Source organism: Aythya marila (assembly GCF_965140915.1).
Source record: "Aythya marila genome assembly, chromosome: 2".
Classification (NCBI taxonomy): domain Eukaryota; kingdom Metazoa; phylum Chordata; class Aves; order Anseriformes; family Anatidae; genus Aythya; species Aythya marila.
Window position 1 is genome coordinate 19,534,973 of NC_139043.1, and position 16,025 is coordinate 19,550,997.

Consider the following 16,025-nt stretch of genomic DNA (forward strand, 5'->3'; position numbering starts at 1 on the left):
GAAAGCCGGTCTAAGCCAGGCAGTTTCCTGCCTGCTATGCCCTCTTGTTCTTGCTCCTTCATCGCAGTTCGCTGTCCCCTTGATTGTGCCGATGCAGCTGTTTCTGGGCCGCGCTGTAAATTGGATCACTGAAATAAATCCGAGTTTTTGTGTGCGTATGTGTATGTATGTGTGTGTGAACAGCTTTTTTTTTTTTTCTTTTTTGGAAAAACCTGGATCATTTCAGTCATTTGATTTATAACGTGGCCCACAAAGAGGTGAATTAGCACAGCCGAGGAGGCAGCGAACAGCGGCGCAGAGGTGGGAACAAGCGTCTGGGCTGGGGGAGGGCGCAAGAAACTCTTAAGCCAGCTTTGTTAGCACAGAAAACTACTGTTACTATCCAAACCCATGCAGAAGCACCCAAACTGAGCAGCCAGAAGGGAAAATCAGAATAGACTGCGGAGCAGTCAAACTCGTGAATTGCTAAGAGAGAAGGTTTACCTTTAGGGAGAAAAAAAAAAAAAAGTGGTCCTTTAATAAGCTCTTTCCACTGGTCTTCTTCTATTTGAGACACCAAAATAGCAGGCTCACTCTTTAGCTATTCAGAATATGATTGTGTGAATCCTACTGGGCTTTAAAGTATGTTGGTCTTTCAGTGGTGTTAAAACAGTAATAATAACCGGTTCATGCCTCGGGCCTCGGGTGCTACTGTCAATTAGCATCAGAACATAGATTTATTTAAACAAGATATATTCCTGCATATGTTTCTTGCCCTTACGGTTTGCAAAGGAGAGCTTAGTGGCTGAGTGTACCTGGTTCGGTGATACCTGCCTGTGTGTGCAGGCAGAGAAACTTCAAGGCAGGGAAAGGAAATGCCATACTTGCCTTTGCAGCTCCCAATGTTCTTAAAATAAAGGTGCTGCCCAGCTGGGGAGGCTGCGTACAGAATATGGTGCTCAATTAAAAACACTCCTCTGATCCTCTAGCCATTCAAATGTCATGTATACGTGTTAGAAACAAATAGTAATACCTCCCAACATGAGTAACTTTAGACCACGATGACAAAGTTGTGTGGAATTTTCTACCTTCTCTGTGTTTGTGTCAGAGTTAGCAATACCAAGACTTAAACTGTCATCACTGCTCATCTCACTCAGCCGTCACTGCCCCTGTCACTGCAGATTTCTCACATATACTCTTTCAGCAAGCATTGCTGAATTGGTTTATGTTTGCTTTGTATTTTAAGTATTTTTCTGAATCCGAGAGAGAGAACTGACTTCTAATTTAGTTGCTCTATTTTGTGCTGTGGAAGTCTAATGTGACTTGGATTAATTGAAGTGTTGGAGAAGGGGGAAGGACTCTAATGACTCACCAAGAAAAAATAACTGCTTATGACTGAAACAGGAAAACAGAAAAATGGAAGAAACTGACATTATTATGGTGGTACTTCAAGTCTTTTAATAGCATTTTTAGCATTTTCTTCCAAAAAATATCAGTATTTATTCTTGGGGTACAGAATGATTTTAATGGAAACTTTTAAACCAATCTCATTGTCTAGCATTAAAAAAATATATATAAATAAAAATTTAGAAATGTTACATGCAGTATCAGGCCTTCTCTTCTAATAGTTTACAAAACAGTGTAAAAAAATGGGTATTCAAATTTTCCACATTGTTAAAACTGATTGGAATAATTGAAGTATGCTGACTTAAATGTAAGAGATCTCTTAAATATAAGAATCATAATCCTATTATCATCAGTGGTTTTTTTTTTTCCTGTTATTCTTTCTAAATTCCCATTCCTCTCGAGTGAAAGGCAGCATAATTTAGCTGAAGAATTCTGAGATGTTTCTTTCAAAGTAACTATCATCTTCTGTTGCTCTATAAAGGATTGAAGCCACAATCTACCTGAAATTGGTGGTCAGCATTAGGACAGTTTTTCCTAGTCTCAACAGAACTGATCAGCTACTTTTATCATTTTTTTCAAGGTTTTAACTTCAGTTTCAGCAAGAGCAACCAGAGACAGATTTTGAAAGCGGTCATCCTCTGTTACAAATTCTGAATGATAAAAAATAAGATCAAAATTAAAAAGGCTTCTTTTCAAAGGATGATCATTGTACTAGATCAGCTTAACTAAAGAGGCTTAGGAGCTAATGAGGCAAAATGAAGTACATATTGAAGATACAAAACAAGGCAGAAAGGAAGGCGAGTTTGGAAAGCATATACTAAGGGGACTGGAGTATTGTTAGTCTGACATTTAAAAAAACTCTTTAAGCTGGTTTAAAAAACAGACTGCCTTGTTGAGCTCTTCATTTGCCTGTGGTTTCTGATGGTACTTTGCATCTTTAGACTTTGTACTACAGCCTTGTGGGTTGGTAACTTTTTGAATTGAAAGCTGGTATTTTTGTGCAATAAAGCTTGAGGCTTGAAAGCAAGGAGAATCAGACAGACTAGGCAACAAAGGGAATTTATGCTATGAGTACTGCTCTACAAAAAAGAATAGATGAAGAAAATAATTAAGAGGGAAGAAACCAATTTGTAACAGATTCAGTTACTCCAGCAAAACAAAGCAGCTGATAAAACAGCTAGCCCAAGACTTCCTCATGACTTTGCAATTCTCTAGGAAAGGATTATTTTTATGGCTCTGTGATGAAGTGAAAGAAGCACTTTTTAAGATGATCAGAATTAACAGTTAAGCGCTCCTTTTTGAGAGGTGTGAATTAAAAAAAAAAAAAAAGTCAACATCAGATGTTGGTTAAATTATCATTTCCTGGCAAATGGGTTTAGGTGTCTTTTCAGGAAACAGAGCCAGAGGCAGAATTGTGGTCCTAACAGCCCAGAGGGCATGCATATGGGATGTGGAAACATAAGTTTAAATGTCAATCTGATTAATATTTAAGTAGTTTACTCAAGGGGGAACAGCTTCAATAGAAGAGAATGCCTGAGACTCCTCCGAGTTGGAAAATTATAGAATCATAGAACATGATAAAGGTGATGATGTGTGTGATAGATGAATTATGTATGTATGATATAACTTCTATGAAATTGTGATACAATATGAATTGATGGGGGTTGTTTCCAGCCCGATCTGAATGCAGCAGGGAGCCACGTCTCACTGCCCCCAGCACGCACCCAAGGCTGGTGTACGCAGTGCCTCACTCCTGCTAGGACGTCAGGTTAGCAGCTGGGATTTTGGTAAGATACTGTCAGGAAAGGATTTTGGTGAAGTGGAAAAAAAAATAAAAATGCTTTCTGAGGTTAGTTTCAGAAAACCACGGGTATTTTGGCGGTGACTGACAACGGCCTTCCTCAGGGCGACAGCTGGGCCTGGAGGGGAAGGGGATACGGCGAGAGGAGGAGGAGGAGGAGGAGGAGGAGGAGGAGGAGGAGGAGGAGGAAGGCCGAGGCAGGAAGGGGAGGGGGCAGCACCACCCTTCCCCCCCCCCCTCCACCGCCTCCACTGCGCCAGCGCCGCCGGTTGCCGGGGCAGCTGACGTCACGGCGCGCAGCGGCTGCGATTGGCCGCGGGGAAATTCCGCGCTGCCCTCCCTCCCTCCCTCCCCGCCGCCCGCCCCCGCTGGGGCCGGCAGCCGGCGGGGCCGGGCCTGGCGCCTTCCCTCCGCGCCCGGCCGCTGCCGCCGCTGCTGCTGCGCCCGCCCGGCCACGTCCTCGCCCTCGCCATGGGCCGCCGGCCGCTGCTGCCGCTGCTGCTGCTGGCGCTGCTCCTGCCCCGCGGCCGCGCGTGGGACAGCGGCGACCTGGAGCTGTTCGACCTGGTGGAGGAGGTGCCGCGGAACTTCTACGACTTCCTCGGGGTGCAGCAGGTGAGCGGGGGAACCCCCCGGACCCCCCCCGGGCACCCGGACCCTGCCCCCTGCAGCTCGCCCCCGGGTTCCTCGTTGCTGGCTTCGCTGCCACTCTGCACCTTCACCTGGGCTGTGCTGGTGCCCACCTGGTGGCCTGCTGCTCTGTGCTCCGTGCACAGCCTGGCTGCACCTCTCGCACACCTCTGCCATCTTCTTGACGCTGTCTCCAGGCAGCGTTCCTCTCCTGACTGTCTAATCCTTTATATCTTTAACGCTGTCCCCAAAAGACCCTTCCTTTTAGGTTTCTCTCCTAGCACCCCTATGTTGTGGTGGGTGACCCTGCTGTTGTAATAACTCCCTTAACTTTAAAGCCTGTCCTGTATGGTCCTTGTAGTTGTTGGGAATAAGGCTATATTCAGGTGCATCTCGTTAGGGCCTCTGCAAAAAAAAAGGGAGGTGTCTGCACCTGGAAGGGTCCTGGTTTTTGGAAATTACCAGTTGCAAGATGGTAGCTGGGGGATTCCGAGCCTTTCATCTCTTTTTGTTTTACTTCTTAAGCTTCTGGTGTGAAATACTATGGGATGTCATCCTACGTACACCCCAGAAACCTCTGCTGCACAAATCTCATGTTCATGAGCCTAAAGATTGCCTTTTTAATTCCTGAAAGGCAATTTTAGTGTTTAGGTAATTTAGGGATACAATACTTCATGTTTTGATTACTGATGTTCAAATCAGATGCTCATCTTTTTGTTCGTACCCTCCACAGACCTTTTGTTTAGGGCTGAACCTGTACCTTGCACAATCAGACTAACAAAATATAATGTGAACTAACAGAGTACTTCCTTACTGATGTCGTACTTCAACTTGGGCATTACATGACTAGAAGATCACAATGGAGAACTTGAATCTCCTGCAATGTGCAAGCAGAGAAAAAGTTGAAAAAGCTGTACGGGTTCACAGGTTCTTCCACGTGGCGTCTTCTCCTGCTGCTTGCTTCTCCAGCTCTGGCCTGTCCCTGCCTTTCAGACACGGCACTGAAGTAGGGCTCTGACTTGGGCTGACTCGTAAGGTCACAGCTGTGGTTTGGGTTACCGTGGCCAGAAGGTGACTGGTCTTGTAATGGGGTCAAGGAAGTGCACAAATGTCAGGTATTTTGTACTCTGCCTTGGATGCCTTAACACAAAGCTGCCTTTTACCATAATGTCTCTGTGTTCTGTTTGCACATTTCTTCAGGTTTTCTGCTATTTTCTAGAGCTATGACTCAATGGAGATAATTTACTGGTTATTTTGTACGTCACTATTGTTTTAGTTGGCATGCCTTTGACTACAGTGCTGTGATTATCTCGTAGTTCTGGCGCTGGTGGTTGTGTGCCCAGATGCTCAGGTGTTTTTCTTGGGGTTTTCACATAAGAGGGACAGAGACTGTGTGAATATAGCCTTTGTGGCTGTGCCTTTGGACTGTTTCACAATCTCTCATTCATCAAAGCTGGTTGTTTTTTTTTTTTTCCCCTGTCTCCGTATTCCTCTGGTGTTCATTGGTATTCATTGCCTTGTATTGTGTCTTGATAATCCCTTCCCCCATGTATTTATGGGAGAGGGAGATTGGAAGCAGGATGTAAGTTCCATGTCTAAAATGCAGATGCTCAACCACGCTTATGAATGGCAGCATATCAGGCTGCCATATTTCTCCAGACATGTCACCTTGTATTTAAAAAAAATAAAATTAAAAAATACAGGGAATGAGTACAGTACTTTCTAAAGGCATTACAGCATTAGATCTTGGTAGGAGAATTGTGGTACTGGTGTTTTGCTGAACCTCGCATGCACTGTCAGAGGCTGCTATTGCCCTCAAATGGCAAGGTGACTGTGGGAAGTCCTCTAACTCTCTCGCGTGCTTTGATGAAGCCTCTGGCTGCTGGATTTTCCCCTGGAATTGGAAAGAAATTATGACTTTGGTTGCTAGTCCATATTTACTGGACTAAGGGGTTTGTGTTTTGCCTTTTTGGTGACCTTCTGGCATTGCACTCGCAGAGCATTAGGTTCAAATGCTACAGCTGTTGTGCTTTCTGGCATCAGTGGCAGGGATGTTGGAGGATGTTATAATGAAAACGAGTTTTGTTGTGAAAATGGAACGACAAAGAGTAAGATTGTGACTTAGTTATTCTAATAACTGTGGTTAGCGCTTGAATTCAAGGAAGAGTTGGCTGAGAAATCTACAAGGGTTTGAGGACGGAAGGGGCCTCTGGAGGTCATCTTAGCCAGCATCCAAGTCGAGTACCTAGAGGAAGAAGTATCTGAATGGGATGCAAGGACACAATCTGTTAAGCCATTGGATCCATAATAACATACCATTTATAAAGGAGAATTAAACTTAGATATATTTTTTTCTACTGCCATTTTGAGCAATTCCTAAATTGCTCTACCTTCATATTTCTTTGGTTGTGCTTAAATTGATGATGTGATTAACTCGAATGGCTCACTTAAAATATTACGGTTCTAAAGAAGTTTGACCTAGCAAAATGGAGAGATTAAGATAACCTTTGGCTTGATAAAAGATTACATTTCCATGTCTTCCACTTCTTTACCAAAGTTGTGTCCAAATGAGGCAAATTAGAATCATAAACTCTTGACAGATCAGCTGTAATAATCGCTCCCATAATCACTTCAATATGGAGAGCTTCAGACTGCCAAAGGGATCAGGACCAGATAGCACTCCTCTCAAAACTCAGATGAAGTTGCTGAATTAAACCAGAGACTGTGCAGACCTGGTCATAAAATTACCTTGTTACCTGAGAATGTGAATGTGCAGAAGCGATGTCAACTTCTTGGAAAAAATCCAGGAGGATCTGGGGAACTGTGAGCTTGTAGGGCAACACATGCCCCGGTGGAGTTAACTGTATCTGTTACAGCTTTTACTAGCCAATACCTGCATGAATGTGGCATGCTCTGGATGAATCGAGCTGGCATCAGCTGCACCCGTGCAACTTCTTGCCAAGGTATGCTGTTGATTATAACTGTGTGTATGTGGCTTCAGGGGGACTGCCCGCTGCTTTACTATTTTTGGCTCCCTGGAAGGAAGGCACCGCAGGCCTCTGATGTCTTGTGAAGCTTTAGGATTTGCTATAGAATACGAGAGGTTTGATGGAGAGGTTTTTAGGAAATGTTGCATGTTTGTTGGTGTTACCAACACTCGGCAGCATGCCGGTCACATGAAGAAGTGCTCAAGTGCACGAGCTGTACTGTGAGAATCAACCAGGGCAGGGCAGCGTGCCTCGAATCAGTGGGGACCAAGGAATTTCTGAATGAACCTTTGGTTTCTGCTGGCCGTCAGATAAGGGAACAGGTTTGTATTGTAAGTTCTGCTGGGCCCGGGCTGTGTATGAAAGCAAACACAAAGTTTCTCCAAGCATCCTTTGACGCGGTAGAAGAGGCCCTGGGACCTTGTATTCCCGAGGAAAACTTAATGTGGGGGTGCGACTTGCTGGCCGACACTGTGGGTGAATATATAGCCTCCAAAAATATTGAGTGCCTTCTTTAGTAGCGGTTTGTACCTTCCTTGTGGCACATGAGTTTTATTTTGGAAAAGCTGAATGCTGCATTGGTGTCACTACTAGGCAGCAGATTTGCTCGGTGACGGTGCAGTGCCAGGTCAGAGCTGCAGCCTGCGAGCTCCTGGTGTGTTAGCAGTTCCCAGAAACTGCAAGACGTGAAAACCCAGGCATCGGGTTTCCTTGGCTGCGAGAAGCCACGGCCAGCTGGAGGTGTTGGGCCAACGGGCCCCTTCAAAGGCCGCAGGAACAGAGAGGCTGTGTGTGCCCTCGCAAGCGGCGCAGCCTGGCAGGGCCCTGTCTGCAGAGTGCAGCGCTTGGTGCCGAGGAGCTGATGCCCACACTGTTTGCCTTTCAGGGGATTTTGTTGCTGAACTCATTCCAGGCTGGCCACGTGGGCTCGGTGCCCGCTTGTGTTGAAGCTCCTGGTGTGTGTATTACAGCTCGGTCCTGCCTGAAAGGAGCCCAGTTCGGCCCCTGCAGGGCTGCTTCATGGCACGCTGTCAGTGGGAAAAGTAAGGAAGCTTGCTTGGTATGTCCTTGGTATGCTCCTTAGCACATCTGTGCTGAGAAACTGAGGTAGATGTGCTTTATGGGAAATGGCTTATGCTGGATTTTACCTCTTGCCGTTGCCTAGTAAGGCAGAACCTTGCCAGAAATGAGCCCCGTGACAAATTACCTGGCTCTTACGATATTCCCAGGCATGATGTCAGTCGAAGAAAACTTTCTCTAATAAGTTCTTGCATGCTGCAAGTGTGTTGGCTGCTGATACTCATCACCGCAGTTCTAAAGCTGCAGATTCACGTGTGTAAGAAAAGTTCCTGGGCACAGAGCTGGTCATTTCTTAGCCATTCATTCTGGACACCTCTGAACCTGTCAGTGTTACATCGTCTGGTGCTGCCTCGGTTCTTGCTTTGAGTGGTCACTGTCCAAAAAAAAAAAAGCATCAACCAAAACAAAACCCAACCAACTAGACAAAAAGATTTTTGCTGTAGAGCTTTTGGGGAACTTGAGTACACAGAGTGGTCCCCTCAAGTGGGAGGAGGTGTGTAAGGGAGAGCCGTATCTATTCAAGGAATGCTCTCGAGTCCTCAGCAAAAACAGCCTACCTGTGGAGGTTTTCACTCTCCTGGGGCTGGCGAAGTGTGTGTAAGCAGGATGAGGTAGGAGAAATAGGAGAGATGCCCAGAAACTGAGCAGTCTGTTTCATCTTCCTAGTGACAAATTGTATCGTGCTCTAAAGGCTTATTTTGGTTGCTCCTTCTAACACTCAAGGCTGTTCTCTTCCCTGATGCTTTCGAAGGGTAACGTATGTGGGCGCAGTGTTACTAAAGTCATCTGCAAATGTTTTAGGGAGAAAAAAACCCTCGGTTGGTAACACTGGTTTAGTCTCCCAAGCTTTGTAAGTATTTGATTCAGTGAGATAGAGCTTCACACTCGCGCAATTATGACGACTTGCTGAGATGATTGTGACAAAGCTGTGAGCTTTAGGCTTTTCTTACTTTGTTTTGTAAGATTACTTTGTCTTTGCATGACAATTCGGATATTCACTCCGACTTTTGAAAGCCTTGTGCCACGAAGCACCACGTAGCAGTTTGATGGCTCACTACTCGCATGGGAGGAATCAAAGTTGCTGGGATGGGGATGAAGCATCGCGTCTAATGATTCAGATTCTAGATTCAGAAACCTGTTTCAGATTTTCTGCTTCATGTTCAAAATACATATTAAGGGGGTCTAGTAGTTTTGGAAGGGTTAGACTTTAATGCACAGTTGGCCACAGAATCTGAATTCCATGGCCAGAAAATGAAATGTTGCATCAACTTCAATGCTCCAGTCTGTCAAAAATAATTAACTTCTGTAACATCCAACTGCGCATAGTAGTAGCAGACTTTTCTTTGGATGGTGAGAGATCACAGTTATTTCTCGAATCTGCATGTTTCTTTTGGGTGGTGGATGAAAGGAAGGGTTCTTCAGAATCTTTTTTTTGACTTTGGTTCCTGTTACGGCAATTACAGCTGATGCCAGTTACAGCCAGGAAGACCACCAAACCCACTCATCGACACTGAAGCTGTGGTAGACTTCGTTGCAGTACTCCAAACAAAAATAGCAATAAAAAAATCCCAACAGATTTCTTGCTAGTGGCTTTTGCTGTAATTTTGGTTTATTCCACAAAAGTAATTGTGTGTTTTTTCTCAATATGTTATTTAGACATAACTCTGCATCCCTTCATGCTTTTTAGCTTTCTATTTAAATCTGCCATGTTGAAGTTATACATGGAAGTGAGATTTCCAGCAGTTCTGGAAACTGTTTTTCATCAGAAATGTAAATCAATGCAAGTTGTGCAAAGTCGTTGTTGAGATTATTCACTTGGATCATATCGAGCCAACTTGTTTTGACCTACGGGATGGTTTGCTTGGAAGAAACGCCATAGAGAACCACTTGTGATACCTGTGCTCAGATTTGTAACTGAGAATGGAGCAGGCTGCTGGATTTTGTATTTATTGTTTTTAACAGTGCTGATCTCTCAGGTAAGCTGCTGCTACTTTATGTAATGTGTTGTGTAGGTGCACCGACAGGTATCGTGTGTGAATAACAGTCCCTGATGCTTTTGTTCATGGTTGCATTATTTTAAAATGATTGAGAAGTCTAGGCTTGAAAAACTTACATTTTCCAGTAAAATGTGTTTTCTGTATTGTCTTCTACTGACTTTTTGCTTGGACATTGTCCAAGGAAATCTATTTTTGTTTCTTATGTTGTTTTTATTACTTTGTTTTTTTGCTTTGATTGTTGTTGGCTCCTGTCTTAAAGACATGAAAGCGTTGTGGAATTTGCCATTAGAGGTAGTTTCAGACACTTACTGATAGCTTTCCTTGACAACTCAGTCATGTCATACTTTTCTGCTTTATTTCAGATTATTTTTCTTTTTTTCTTGCTGTGCAGAGGGATGTGCAGCAGGGAACCCAAGGGAGCTAACAGCATGCAAAGGGCTGTGGAAGGGATAAAATAAGGAGTGATGATTTATTTGTTTTGTCTGCAGCAACAATAATGTTTTAGCTGTTCTTCTCTTGCTCTCTGTGCTTTCCACTTTGCTAATCCGTTAAGGATGTGCCCATAATAGCTTGGTCTTCAAATCACAGAAATAAACAACGTGCTATTTTAGCTCCTAGAAGTTCTGCATTTGATTTGCAATTGGTTGAGTGACCAGTTTGTTGGGGGGGGGGGGGGGGGGGGAGAATGGTAGGTGACCTGTACCGGTGGCCTCTGCTGCTTGAACATGGGTGTGTTTTTATGCTTGTCTTGAATTCATGTCCTTTGCTGCAGTTCTGTATGGGATGATGTTGACCACCACATCAGGACTCGTGCCATCTCCCCCTTATGTGGCATACATGGGAGGGGAGGCAGCTGTGTTCCAGTGGAATATCCAAAAAGCGTGGCTGTTTGAGCAAGCTACCCCGTCAAAAATAATTATCTTCCTAAAATGTCCCATGAATGTGATACTGGGGTGAAGACTGGAAATGAGTGCAATATCTTCACTGCTTCACGGCTTGCAGCCAAACCACCTGGGACTCTACAAGCGACCCTTGTGCGAGCCGTGGGTGGGTTGGTTGCTAATAGCAAGTTCTGCTCGTGCAGCTGGAATGGGAAACACTGCATATTTGTCCTATCTGGACTGCAAAATATCGAATACCTGCTCAAGATACAGTTCTATCTTGACTGAGAAATCAATTTCAGAGACCAACCCAGTCCAGTATTGTCTTTTCTGGCCACGGTATTAATTTAATTAGGTTTAGCCAACTGTCATCAAAGGCCCTCATACTTCCTGATAGCAGGCAGGATAACTAGTTCCCTGATGATGATGGAATCCTGTTAATTAAGACACTGCCATTGAATTTGTTAGAAAAAAATATGGAAGCCATGGGAATGCATCTTACATATTCCAGAAGTGAAGAAGCTCAAATTTTACAGTTTTCTGCTTGCTTTAGGACAGAAATTTTAGAAGATACCATGCCCCTGCTGATAGTTCTCTAAATATCACACAGGTTTTCTTTAAAAGTTCTTTGTTAAAGTCCTGAACTCTGAGGGAAGCAAACACAAAGACAACAAACGAAATTATATCTTAGGAAGAAAAGACATCTGTAGTCAGTGTTAAGTGCTGTTTATATTCTCAGATGTATTTGCATGAGAAGTTGGTGTGTTGCAGGGTAAAACAGCAACCTGTGCAAGGGCACTTAAATAAGTGTCCCATTTTTTTCTAGACTTCAAATACAAATTCAAATGAATACAAAGAACTATTTTGTACTGAAATCTTTAAAACATCTCAGTTTAAAATATGACACACAACATCAGGATTAAAGTTCTCTATTATTAAGGTAGAATTCGTACTTCAAGTGTATTTCTCTCTAACTCTATCCCTTTTACAGGGAGAATGAGTAGCGTGTATTTGAATACAAAATGTTCAGGTAATATGACAAACTTACAACTTCAAAGGCTTAAAAAAAGGCTCAAAATTAAACATTGTGGTTTTACCACAAAGCTGAGATAAAGCTTAGGCATGTGTGATAAAGATCAGCTACGCTACTAAATAATTGCACTAATGTATCTCAGTTTGCTGTCACGCTATGACAAATTGCAGCCTACTCAGGACACTCTTAGGTCCAACTGTTAAGGTAGCTCAAACTAGAAATCATTCACCAACACCTCTCCTATGAAACTGTCTGATCTTAAGACCATCCAAATGCTGCACCGAATACCTTGTACCTACAAAGCTAGACTTCCTGGAAGGTGCAGATCAATTTAGTCTTTCATTGCCTCATGCTAATTATTGTTCTTTTGGCTTCTCAAACAATCTCTCACTCTTCAGCAGTGCAGATGACAGCAAAGAGCCAAGTCTACCCCAAATTCACATACCTTGGCATTAGTCAAGGTGCATGCACAGCATGGAAGCAGAGGGTAGGATTAGATCCAGGGTTTAATTACTTTAGGTAATACCTAGAAGTATGAGTATCTCAAGAAACTCTGTTTAGCAGAAAAAGAAAATAGATTGTACACTAAAGAACTATGCTAAACCCTTGAAATACTTGATTCAATACAACTTTTAACTTTCATATGCCAACTTACAGTTCCCACATTTCAACCAGGTTCCCTGGTGTGAGATTTATTTTGGTAAGTTTTAAAAACTTGGAGAAATGGTGGTGTATCATAAAACTGCCTCATGTCTTTTTCCTCAAAGATTCAAGGCTAGCATTTGATAGAAAATGAAAATCTAAGTTTTCACAGTGATTTATATAACCAAAAAAAAAAAACAACAAAAAAAAATAATCTTACTTAGCCAACAGGAATGATCAGTGACCTTACTAATAAGTGGCAGCATCAAAATTAGGAGATCTTGAGTAAGATAAGTAATCTCATTGCTTCCAAGATGATGAACTTCAGAACATCACAATAAGAAGCTTGCTTAGGAGTTGATAAATCCACGGAATTAGTAGGGTATGAAGGTACCATTAGTCAAAAGGGGGTGGGGAACAACTCTGCGTTAACCTTACCTCAAGCAACAATACAAACCCAAAGCCTCCCCAGGACCTTCTGAAAAGACAACTCCTGTCCAAGTCTGAGATGGTACGGAGTTACTGCTAGGTGCAAAGTTAACAGAAGCAGGTGATACAGTCTCAAAATCCTTCAGAATATCTCAGAGGCCTGGGCTCCTGAGAAAATGTGTGTAATCATACATGGATAACAGTAGAACAACAAAGCTGCATTAATAGCAGCTATTCTTTTAAGTAATTGATGAATAAAATGGCAATTTGATCGTTTCTGGGCCAGTTCCCGTAGAATTGTTTAAATATGCAGCTAAAAAATGTGTGGACTACTTCTAATTTGTTATTATAGACTTCTTATTTAGTTTGCCAGAGCAAACTAAAATATCAAACTGCTTGTCTTTTCAAAACCTCTGTATTTCTTTAAATGTAATCAAAAGCAGGGTGCTGGCTATGGACTGCTTGATGACAAAAATATAAAAAGTTTCATTTGGGAATAAAGCTACAGCCCTGCAATTGGTTAACTCATTTCGTGAGTCTTTCCTGTTGGAGGTGTTCAGGAGATTCCAACACCAATGCATTCTTTGCAGTAAACAGATCAAGAGAAGCTAATTAGCTAATTCAATTTGAAGTAAATATACAGGCACGTTTATGTATATATATATGCATACAGGAAAATCAAATGTGAAGATATTGCCAGGATGATGGCTTCCACTTGAGATCATTGTTGAAGGAAATTTCTGTACAAAGCTGCAGACCTGCAGGTGAAGGAGGACCTCAGTACTGGGGTGAGGACACCACAAACTGTGCTGCCAGGGAGCTGGTTCCCATCCGTACCAGTAAATAAATGAGAAGAGATCCCGAGAGATACAGCCCAGGAAGTCTGACATCCATCCTTGCTGAAGGCAGTAGGGTCTATAAAAGTGAAGTCCCTGGAGCCAGGATGTGCTTGGTCTGTTGGAAAGACACAGCATGGCTTCTGCAAGGAGAAACCCTGCCTCACTGACCCACCAGAGTCCTGGTGTGCTCTAGTGAGGGCATGGAGAGAGGATCCAGCAGGCACGGGGCTGTCTGGTTTGGCAAAAGGTTTTGACAGGGTTCCACACCAGGGGTTATCCAGGAAACTAACTTGCCACAGGATGGGACGAGGGAGTCTTAAAAGCACAAGATTGATGGTCAGGACACAAAAAGCAAGATTTAATGGCCAGTTTTCAGGGCTGAGACTAGGAAGCTGAGAAGTGTCCTGCTGGGGGATTGGTGTGGGGACTGGCTGGATGCAACACTTCCAGTGACAAGCTGAAGAACAAAACACCTGGTGACATCTCGTGGTACTGTGAGATTAACTTCACTGTAGGTAAGGTGACAGGCAAAAATATATAAAGCCATAGTTACAGAGCAGAACTTGAAGCTGGCAATTACAAACCATGAAGCGACCTTAGATGCTGCTGACAGCTCTCCAAACCCAGTGCAGCAGCAGCTGGTTGAACGGTGCCGTCCGGAATGCACCCCCTAACATTGCTGATCAAAAACCGGGGAATCTGAGAGGTGCAGGGAAAAACTGGGTTGCAAAACATGACTAGGTTCACATGTTCTCCTCAGGTAACACCATCCATTGCTCTTGGCTGTATTATTTTTGCTTAAGAAGTAAATTTAAGGGTCACCTGGTCAGGAGCGTATACATAGGAAACCAGGCAGTGCACACAGCATCCAGCCTTCCTGGAAGGCATCCAAAACAAGGTAAAGCTATTCAGCTTTCTCAATTGCTAATAACACGAAAAAATCCATGATTTCTAAACTGGTACATATTTATCCAACTATAAATCCTCTTTGGAAGCCATGCCTGAATGGCACCACTGAGGAAAAGATGCGTATTTCCTTTTTAAATTGATATCTTCAGTGATCAGAGGAACGTGTAAGTGCACGGAGGTTGTGATCTTCAACAACTCAGTCACAGGGCCCTGGTAGTCTGTCAGCTACCTGCTCTATCCCTTGTGCTTAAATTTAAGTTTACTAACCAATGGTCAGCACTTCTGCCAGAAAATTAAGGTGTCTACACATTGTAGTCATTTATTAGTAAGAAAGTTAAGTGTAAAGGTATAAAAGGCAAAAATCCCCATGATCCAGATAATTAGCAAATCAGTAACTCACGGACAGGCTAGGCTCTACCTGACCAGTAGAGAAGCAGCTTTTCTTTGCAAAATTAACAGAGCTTTCTGGTTAAATTCCTCATATTAACCAGAAAACACAAAGACCAAGAAGATTTACTGAATGGATTACTGGTGTGCACCAGCTTGGGAACTCTCACTACAGAACTGAACATGAAAGTACATCAGTTATATTTCATCTTTAAGTACAGCACGTAACTTAGGTACAGGAGAGGTTTGTTCTTTCACCGTTGTAAACTGCAAAATGCAACTGACTGCCTGACACCTTCCATCTGTATTTCGGTAGATAGAGTCCAACATTTGAATCCACAGTTTTGTTTTGATCATTGCTGGGTTAAGCTTGTAGTGTTGAAAAAGTATTGGAGCAGGAAAAAAAAAATCGGTGGAAGTGAAACTACAAACTACATGTTACAAACTCACAGCAGTATTTCGTACTTGTTAGCTGGGAAACTTGTGTTGGAAAACAAGTTTATTCAGAATTTTTGATCAATTGAAAGAAGTACTTGAGATTTTTATCTTTCCATTGAGTAAGCTTTTAAATAATTCCTAATAGGAAATGAGAAGAGGCTTCCATTTCAGATATTTTAAAAAATATAATACCTACTGTTTTATTGTAGCAGCCATGGTTAGACACAAGATCCAGTAAAAGCAATGACTAATATAGTTATAAACTGTCATAAAACTCTACGTGGCATTCAGCTTTTCTACCTTACCATCACAGCATTTATATTCCATAAGATAACGCCGGGTGAATTAATCAGTGACTATGCAATGGTGATTATTAACTACATTAACTGTAAAAACCAATCTAAATCAGTTTGAAATTTAATCAGAATCATTGCAGAATCGATCACAAAATATGTTGGGTGAGACAGATGTGTGGATGGGGTATTTAGGGACATGGTTTAGGGGTGGACTTGGTCCTGTTACGTGATGGTTGGACTTGATGATCTTACGGGTCTTCCAACCACAGTGATTCTCTGGTAATGATGGT

At 42.9% G+C, this 16,025-nt stretch overlaps 1 protein-coding gene across 1 annotated transcript in view; it reads left to right on the top strand.

Annotated features, from left to right (window-relative positions):
* Positions 1–3,552: 3,552 nt before the first annotated feature.
* DNAJC1 (DnaJ heat shock protein family (Hsp40) member C1) overlaps positions 3,553–16,025 on the top strand; it is a 98,824-nt gene continuing 86,351 nt past the window's right edge. Inside the window, exon 1 of the mRNA XM_082753491.1 lies at positions 3,553–3,802. Within this exon, the coding sequence (XP_082609617.1) occupies positions 3,659–3,802 (144 nt within the window). The 5' untranslated portion in view covers positions 3,553–3,658. The remainder of the gene's footprint in view (positions 3,803–16,025) is intronic.